At 36.2% G+C, this 9,239-nt stretch overlaps 1 protein-coding gene and 1 non-coding gene across 2 annotated transcripts; one reads left to right on the top strand and one right to left on the bottom strand.

The window, feature by feature from the left end:
* The first annotated feature begins 356 nt into the window (after positions 1 to 356).
* LOC145641161 (small nucleolar RNA R71) lies at positions 357 to 463 on the top strand. Its single transcript, XR_014115226.1, has one exon. It is a non-coding gene; the product is annotated as a small nucleolar RNA R71 (small nucleolar RNA).
* A 3,382-nt stretch (positions 464 to 3,845) lies between these two features.
* LOC145637897 (uncharacterized) lies at positions 3,846 to 8,059 on the bottom strand. Its single transcript, XM_081688901.1, has 5 exons — positions 7,745 to 8,059; positions 7,509 to 7,640; positions 6,943 to 7,107; positions 4,461 to 4,766; positions 3,846 to 4,085 (listed from the first exon to the last, which is right to left on the bottom strand). The coding sequence occupies exons 1-5, from the start codon at positions 8,024 to 8,026 to the stop codon at positions 3,945 to 3,947; spliced, it is 1,026 nt and encodes a 341-aa protein (XP_081545027.1). The 5' UTR covers positions 8,027 to 8,059; the 3' UTR covers positions 3,846 to 3,944.
* Positions 8,060 to 9,239: the final 1,180 nt, after the last annotated feature.

Here is a 9,239-nt window from a genome sequence, read left to right as displayed (position 1 = left end):
CTGCAATCCTGCTCCCAATGACCTACAATACCACAATTTTCACAGAAAGCCTCATTAGAATTATTATTTATCGCAGAAACATTAGCTACATTAGCAGTACTCAGATTATCTAATTTTTGGCAAATAGAGGTTAGTTGAGCTTGCAAAAAGGATACAGAGTCGACACTATGCTTCCCTTGTTAGCAAATCCTCTGGGATTCCCATATTGGGAATTGTGTATCGCCATATCTTAAATAACCTGACCTGCATCATCAACATTAAGATTCATAAATCTCCCACTAGCTGCAGAGTCTAAAATTATTCTAGAGGAATTTCCAATGCCGTTATAAAAGGCTTGGATTAACTGTCATTGTGCTAAATTATGGTGAGGGCATTCTCTTTGTAAGTCCTTGAACCTCTCCCAAGCCTCATATAAAGACTCATCGGCTTCTTGGGCAAAGTTCTGAATCGCACTCCGTAGTACTGTTGTTCTCTCTGCAGGATAATAATTGTTATAGAAATTCAAAACAAGAGTTTCCCAGTCAGTTATACCAAGTGTAGTTCTATTTAAGTCATTAAACCACAATTTGGCTTTTCCAGTTAAAGAGAAGGGAAAGAGAATCTCTCTGATTTGGTCTTGAGTGACTCCAGCTAGCCTGATGGTGTTGCAATATTGACAATAGTCGGCAATGTGAAGATTCGGGTCTTCACCCTTGGCTCCACTGAATTGCTTCCTCTCTATCATCGTTATAAATTGAGGTTTGATTTCACATTGAACCCCATCAAGAGCCGGAGTAGGGGTGAGATGTGGAAAATCCGTAAGCTTTGGTTGTGAATAATCACTAATCTTCTTTGGAGCTGTCATCTCTGATTCTGCATTTGATGATGCCTCTAAATCGCTGGAATCAGTTGGAGGATCGCGGTGATTATTGTTAGTATCACCAGAATCCGCCAGGATTTGCTTGTAGAAGTTTTTTTGTCTATGGAAGGAACGTTCGATCTCAGGATCAAATGGGATGTAACCTGATCTGGAACACCTGGGCATAAACAAAAACTAGAAGCAAATATGAGATTCGTCTCAGAGAACTAACGCTCTCTTAGACAAAAAGGGAAATAATCTAGACTACAAAAACAATCAGAAATAAAAATAAAACCGTTTCCCCGGCAACGGCGCCAAATTTTGACAGGGTAAAGTCGTATCCCCTAATAAAAAATAATTACCTAAATCACTAACTATAGTAGATAGGGAAGTAGGGTCGAACTCCACAGGGAAACAAGTCTTTTTAATTCTAATTAATTATTATAATCTAAATTATCCAAGTAACCAATATTTTTAGGTATGAATTCTATACTACGAAGAATAAGTTTAGGGAGAAAACAATATATAAAAGGATGTAGGGCATAGGTTCACCAATAAATAATACTCCAGGGTAAAACATAGTAATTAATCATTGACATTGCATAAATAACATGATTAACAGGCTCTCGCAATTTATTAATCAACATAGATCTAACAGGCTCTCGCAATTTACTAGATCTAAGTTCTTATTGAAAATAGCCTTTAATATCAAATTAACACCTGCTCGATTCATCAATTTAATATTGCTATACTTTTACAAGCCGCAATTGTAAAACATTAAAACAATCCAATAAGAAATCACCATGCAATACCAATAATCAATAATAGTCAATCATCAATGCATCAATTAACCAGATTGTAAAGGGCTCTCGCTACGTATTACAATCATACAATTAATTTACCGGTATTAAATCTCATCTCTCGAATCTTGACTTAACCATTTATAAATTAACTTGCCTATTGAAGCTAGACCTAAACATTAATTCTCATCTCTCGATTCTTGAATCAATATTGCCAAACTCATGCATAAAAGATAGGCCTAATCTAGTCACAGAGCATTAAATCAATCAATAGGAAATTAATCTAGCATTGATAATCAACAACAATAATTTACCCCTTCATATTATTTATTAGATCCCCATAAACCCTAGAAATTAAACTACTCACACATATTAAATACTAAACTAATCAAAGTAATAAAATAAATCATGATGAAAGGAATAAAATAAACAACTAAGATTAAGGGAAGATAAATCGTTACCAAAATAAATCTGGAATTAATGAAAGAATTAAGAACAAAGGTTTAGAGAGAGTTTAAGAGAGAGAGAATACTAAGTAGAGAGAGAAAGTCTAAGAAAGAAGGTAAGTGAAATTAATCGTCCTAAAAAACGTACTTAAAACAAAACTAAAAACAACTCCTAATTAGAAACTAATTGCTCGACAAAAGAGCCTTTCCAGAAACACGCGCCCGATCGGGCGCGCCTTTTTTCTCGCACTGCTTTTCTCACAGCCGCGCCCGATCGAGCTAGCAGCTCACCCGATCGGGCGCGCCTTTGGCCACGCACCAGCACACATCTTGCGCGCCTTGCCCGATCGAGCTAAGCTGCCCGATCGGGCCCTTGCTTCACCTCGAGGCTCGGAGCTTCGATTGGGCTTATTTCTTCGGCCCAATCTGGATATCCACTTAGGGTCTTGATCATTCGGTCCATATACCTCGGTATCCCGATTACCGAGCCCTTAATCGCCGGCTCTCACCGACCTTGGGCTCCAAAAGTGGTCGTGCCCTTCTAGCTTCCGTAGTCGATCCAATAAAGCCCGGGAAAATGCTCCAAGAGTGCAATTTCCTGTAAAATACAACTAAAACTACGAAAACACTAGAACACACAAATTAGTAATAAAAGTGGCCCGAAAGAGCCAAAAACACTACTAATAATGACCACGGGACGGGGGTAAAACACTATATAAAATGGACATATCAGTCCCTTTATTCATGGTTGCCTTAAATGATCCGTGAACGGTTTACAAGCTCCTTAAAAAACTTGTTGGCGACTCCCTGCTTTGCTTTGTCTCTAGTCGTAATGTCAATTCCCACTTCCTATGGGTGCCAAGCATATTTACACATGCTTTAACATAGGCGCACTTCGAGCGACGCCTACACTAGGGGAGTTATTAGTCATGTGCAGCAACTTATGAAGGAGATGGGGAAAGCGGGGAGAAGCAGGTGGAGGGGACTGTCCCTAGGAGCCATGGCTACTAGAGTCCTCTTGCTGCAGGTCGAGTGAAGATTAATATTGATGTAGGTCTGCTTAGTGAGCTTGGCATTGGTGTGGGTGTGGGCGTGGTTGCGCGTGATGCTGAAGGGAGGACCTTATGGTGTGCTTTTGTTAAGTTAGGGGAAAAATTGGAGCCAAAGCTAGCAGAAACAAGAGCAATTCTCGTAGGGATGAAGCTTGCTGCTGAAAGGGGACACGACTTGGTGGAGTTTGAGAATGATTGCGAGACGGTGGTGAATGAGGCATTGGTTTTTAATGAGGCATCATCCCGAGCGTATTACGAAGAATGTTGTACTCTTTTTTCTTAATTAGGTTTTTATCCTATAAGGTTTTTCCTATTAAGGTTTTGACGAGGCACACTTTTCAATAATAGACATCCAAGGAGGAGTGTTATGAAATATTTGTGTATGTCCATATACTCTTGTACTCTCCGGAATTCTAGATCTAGGGTTATTATTCTCAAACCAAACCCTAGCATTGTATCTTTATATATATACGGAATAAACACACACGCATTAATTCTCTCTCCTTTCACGTCTCCCTTTATTTCACAACAAATACGGAGTACTTGGTAATCATTTTTATGGATGACTAGCTACTATAGAATTTTTAGAGAAAGAGAATGGTTTACTAATGTTTTCTTTCTTCTTATGTAAAAAAATTAATAATAATAATAAAATAAAATAAATAAAAAAAGCACCAGGCTCAAGTTATATTTACAGAAAAGAGTCAGGCAACACACTCAAAAGGGTTTAATGCATTAAGCACTAGTGGATTAGTACAAAAGCATGGCAATTAGCCAATTACAAGAGAGTTTGGATGAATGTTACAGATCAGTATTTTATATAGCCTGAATCCTTCAACCACGGGAGCATCTCTTCTAGGCCTTCCTTCAAGCTTCTTGGGTTGTAACCAAGCTCTTTCTTTGCTTTCCCACATGAATACGCCCATTGATGCCGCAGCACAACTACTGTCTGCTCCAAATTTTAACCTCTCAAACGTCAAAAGGTGTACAATTTTCAGGCAAAATAAAATTTTTTTAAAAAAAAGGGGAATATAAGGCAGGGAAATAAAGAATGAAACTAGACCGAGATAGCAGAGCATTTGTATAACTGCTATCTCATAAACTACAATACAGTGACTTCACGAAGATAAGCAGCACCAAATTAAGTCAGACCCATAAATAATATTCATTTTATGAGCATGCACTCTATATGTCTTTATCTAAAAGTGACACTCTTCTAGATAAACTTAGAAGTGACCTGATCATCATAGGTTATGCATTTAAATTTACCAAACAGATGGAGAGAAGTTAACCAACTACTGAGAGTTTGGGATAGGTAAAATACCGGGGGACTGAGCAATGGCAAATTTCCAGTAATCCGTGATATAAGTACCGAGATCCATCCATAAGCCTCTATCATCCACATGGGAAGACTCAAACGGGGCTTACTCGTGTTGGTAAGGATAGCTGCAGCATCAAATACATACTTGAATGATGCGTTCTCTCCGGTTAGTAAATATCGTTCACCAGGACGACCTTTTTCCATAGCTGCTATGTGTCCCTCTACCACATCATCAACATGACAAAAAGAATATTTGTCATGTCCAGGCCCAATATATCCAGGTAGCCGCCAATTAAAGCGTTCAATTAGCTGACCGGAGAAAATACAAAAATAAATAAATAAAAAAGAAGAAAAAGTTCCGTAAGTTGATGAAGGGAGAAACCATAATACAATATATACCAGCGAAGATGAAGGTTAGAGCAAGCACCAACCCCAGCAAAAAAGAAAAGCATTCTCAATTGTTTGACATAAGATACCTAACAGGCAGCAGCTCATGCAGTACTTGAATTACATTTCCTATTGTAAATAAGATAAATGATTTCAATCAATTCCAATCTTCCATATTGTGTGTGGCCAAACTTTCAAGACACCAATTTTAAAAATAATTCAATCACGACATTTTCCCGGTACAAATGATAAGTCAGTTGCTAGATGCTACTATAAAATAAAGACTTGGGATATCCAAAATAGAAAGCCAATTCCATCAACAATCTTGTAATAGTAAAATCTCACTAACAGACCAACATATGGTGTAAGTGTGTAACAATGAGCATCATTACAGCCATGGTTCCTCATCAAACTCCCAAAAGGACACGTTTTCAGAGCTACTTATATGATTGTATTCAATTACACAGTAATTGTCACAACTACTTAGGACCCAACTGTCATTACGGATTGGAGAATGAAGATAGTTGTCAATGTGAATATTAATGTGATAATTTCAACTATCTTCAGTATAATCCTTGGAATGAGCGTTATAAGTATTGCCACTCTTAGATCTAGAGTTCAGATAACATGAATTCCAATAATTCAACACTCTAAAAAGATACACTCTAAAAAGATGGACCGTTGTCATTCTCACAAATTTGGTTATCAATATCGAAGTATAAGGAATTACTGTCCTCTTTACTATCCATAAGTGAGAAATATTATCAGAGATGAAATTCCGAATGTCCATAACACAAGCTAAATGATCAACATTTCTGTAACTACTACAACTGTCATTATTTCCCAACTATGAAAGTTTTTGTTTCAGTATCATTTACGTTCAGTAGGTTGTCATAAAAAACAGTGATATTGATAGACACAGGCTTAGGATCTACAACTGCTAAATTGCTTCCAAGCAATCTGAACCAAAAATAAGTATATAACATTGAAGCGTTATTAAAAAAAAATTAAAAAATCTTAAAGCACTAATATTAAGATTGGTATATTGATTAATACCAATATAGCTATTGTATACAATAGGATAGCTTAGGATTGACTAGTGAAGATCTCCAGCCTTGCTTGAGCCATTTTTTACCAAGCTAAGCATTGAGTAGTTCACAAGTAACCTTGGTTCGTGAACACCCCTAAATTCAGCGGCCTACAAGGCAGACATTACAGAACATACAATATATACGATTGTATCCAATTACGCATAGCAGGTTGGCATAAAAATCAATGTGCAATCACATTTTATGCCTGTCAGAATTTAAGAACTGGCAAGAAATTTGTTCGAAATAAGTTGAAACATATAAGGTTTGTTGATGTTCATGCACGAATGAAATTGAAGATTTTTTAAAAAACAAAAAAAAACTCAAAGTACAACTGCTAACTTTCATATGATACACTGATACATTTGGCACCACACCCCGAAACCATGATCAACAGTTTTTACTTGCTCAACCATTAGAACTTTTAGAAGTAATTAGATGATATATGATAGAGAATATGATCATCTTCTCTAATATATATTCTGTGCATATCTTTCATGTAAGTTTGTGTAAATCTCCGATATTCTCATTAAACAATATATATAGGGGTTACAACCTAGGATATATGAGAATCTATGATTAACATAATTACACAAAAGATATATATACTAGAGAATATTCAACGCCCCCCCCCCCCCCCCCCCCCCCCCCCCCCCCCCCTCTGCACACAATCATACACACACTCAGAAAGTAAAACTTATCCAAATTCCTAGCCAAATAGCCAATATTCATGTATCACCCCCATTGTTTAGGCAAATTTATCAGCTCACAAACTGAGGATAACTCCAACAAGAGTTGGTCAACCAGTGAAGCATTGAAACTATACAAATGGTCACACATTACTGCAGTCACTAGAATATAAGAGCAATAACTAGCAGTTGCAAGACCTAAATCCAAGACGATCAATGATGCATTAGCATACACAAAAATCTAGTGATGAAGTGATAGTCAAAATATAAATCACATGTAAACATTTCATCATTTCAATATCTTTAACTTTTCTCACTCACCAATTTAGCTACAACATTTCCAGCCGTAAGCTTGCCAGAACCATAGATAACTCCTGGATAGACTGCAACAATTGGAACCCCCTCTGATGCAGCTTGTAATGCTATCTTATCAGCCGCTACCTTCGACCTCTCATATTCTGTACAAAAGAACTTCTCATGGTGTACCTACAAATTAAATAAACAATTTCTATTTTGCTTAAAACCCAAGATTACATAGCTTTTAAGCAAAATTCACATATACAACTAAACATCAAAATTTTCGCAGAATTTACTCATAAATTGAATTTTCTCAAAAACAGTATATTTGTAACAAATTGATTCCATTCAAGTAACATACATATATTTGATATATAGTCCATAGTAACACAATTCCAAAATTTAAAATCAACCTACATTGCAATAATTAAAATATAGGGACATATCAGATTAATTTGCGACTATATATATAAATTCATCAACTAAATTCCAATTTAAAAACGCTATCTTCCTAATTTTTAGAATTAATAACAAAATTGTCAACATTATATATTCAATCAAGTTATTAAAATACTTTGTATATGATTCACCTGATTCTCATCAGCAATGACACCACCATCAGTAGGTCCAAGAGCAAAAAACGACGAAGTATAGATAATCTTCTGAACCGATTCACTTTCTTTACAAGCTTGAATCACATTCTTCAATCCACCAACATTAACCTACAAAAAACAAAATAATAATCAATTAGAAGTCAAACATCAAAAACACAATCATCAATTAAAAAAATTCAAATTGAAAACAATTGAATGAGAGTGTAAAATACAGTGAAGAATCGAGAAGGATCAGGAAGCCAAGGCTCAACGAGAGCGGCGGAGTGGATGACGATGTCGCAACCGGAGACGGCGTTGATGAGGGAGACGAGGTCGGTTGTATCGCCGAAGGAAAGATCAAAGTGGGTGGATGAAGAGGTGGAGGGAAGGGAAGAGAGGTTGCTGGAATGGCGGACGAAAGCTCGGACTGAGTAGCCATTGTTGAGTAAGGCGTGGCAGAGTTTGCCGCCTAAGAAACCTGATGCACCTGTTACTAGTACTTTTTTCTTCTTCATTTTGTATGTATTTTCTTTGTTTTTCTTCTTTCTTTTGTTGGAATGGGTAATGGCTAAATGAGTTTGATCTTTGTAATTGTTGTGTGGGTCATCACGAGAGTTGATATTGGTCAATTTACGTGTAGATCGGGTGTGGAGAGGGTAATGGGAATGTCACTAAAAGAATTAATATAGAGATCGGCTTGCTCAATTTTAGGTATTCATATCTAACTTTTTCTGTTTTACAAATTATAGAGTCCGCTAGTCTAGCTATTGTCAATACAAACTTCTCACACCCTCATTTCCACTCACCACCACCAACTGTACTCCCACTCAATTCTACTTCACTTTCTCTCTCTTCCCTCACCTTTAACCCACCCCTATTTTTTCTCTTCTCAACTTTCTGCTAAATTCCTCCATTTTTATTTGTCCATGGTTTATGCTTGAATTGAAGTAGATGATGGAGACAATAGAGAAAATAAAGATTGTTGATTATAATTGTCCATGATTTATGCTTGAATTGGCTTGATAATTGCTTGAGATTCTCGAATTTTTCGAAAAATGTCCAAAAAATTTCGATTTAGGGCTTTTTTGTGTGATGTATAATTATTGTAATTGATTGTCCTATGTGATCGTATGTTGAATTGTGAGTGATTTGATAACAAATGAATGTATTTTAGTTGAGAAATGAGCATGTTATGTCATACCCATGAGCTTAGTACGGGACCTTCAATGGTGGTTCCGCCATTGCTGACCCTGTAATTGTTTTTATAAAATTAAATAATTATATCATCATCTATAATAAGCTAGATGCTATCATCTGTAAGTTGGATGATATCATCCATTGTCTAGTTTATATACTATATTAGTTCCATGATGTCTTCTATTAGTTCAATGATATCTTTTATTATATAGGTTTCATGATATTATCTATAGGCTGGATGATATCTTTTATTGGTTCTATGATATCATTTATAAGCTCGATGATATCATCCATCAAAATATAAACCAAAACCAACAATAAAATCCAAATCAATCAAATCCCAAAATACAACGAACAAATTACAAGAAATTTTTTTTAAAAAAAAAACAAAATATAATACCTGAGCAACTTTGTAAGTAGAAAAATTAAGATCATGTAAGAACTAAGGTGAATAATAGAAACTAAGAACCAATCTCAGCCATTGATCACACTCAATCTGATGGCTCACATTTCACCCGCATTCATTAATGA

Source organism: Chenopodium album, chromosome 7, assembly GCF_948465745.1.
Source record: "Chenopodium album chromosome 7, dcCheAlbu1.1, whole genome shotgun sequence".
Classification (NCBI taxonomy): Eukaryota; Viridiplantae; Streptophyta; class Magnoliopsida; order Caryophyllales; family Amaranthaceae; genus Chenopodium; species Chenopodium album.
Note: the sequence above shows the minus strand (reverse complement) of the source record. Positions and strands in the feature narration are given on the sequence as shown.

Excerpts from the sequence above, each read along its gene's own strand:
- LOC145637897 (XM_081688901.1), bottom strand. The coding sequence starts at position 8,026 with ATGAAGAAGAAAAAAGTACTAGTAACAGGTGCATCAGGTTTCTTAGGC. Across the intron at positions 7,641-7,744 it reads ATCCTTCTCGATTCTTCACT|GTTAATGTTGGTGGATTGAA; the intron begins GTATTTTACACT and ends TGTTTTTTGTAG. Across the intron at positions 7,108-7,508 it reads TCATTGCTGATGAGAATCAG|GTACACCATGAGAAGTTCTT; the intron begins GTGAATCATATA and ends TTTAATTTGTAG.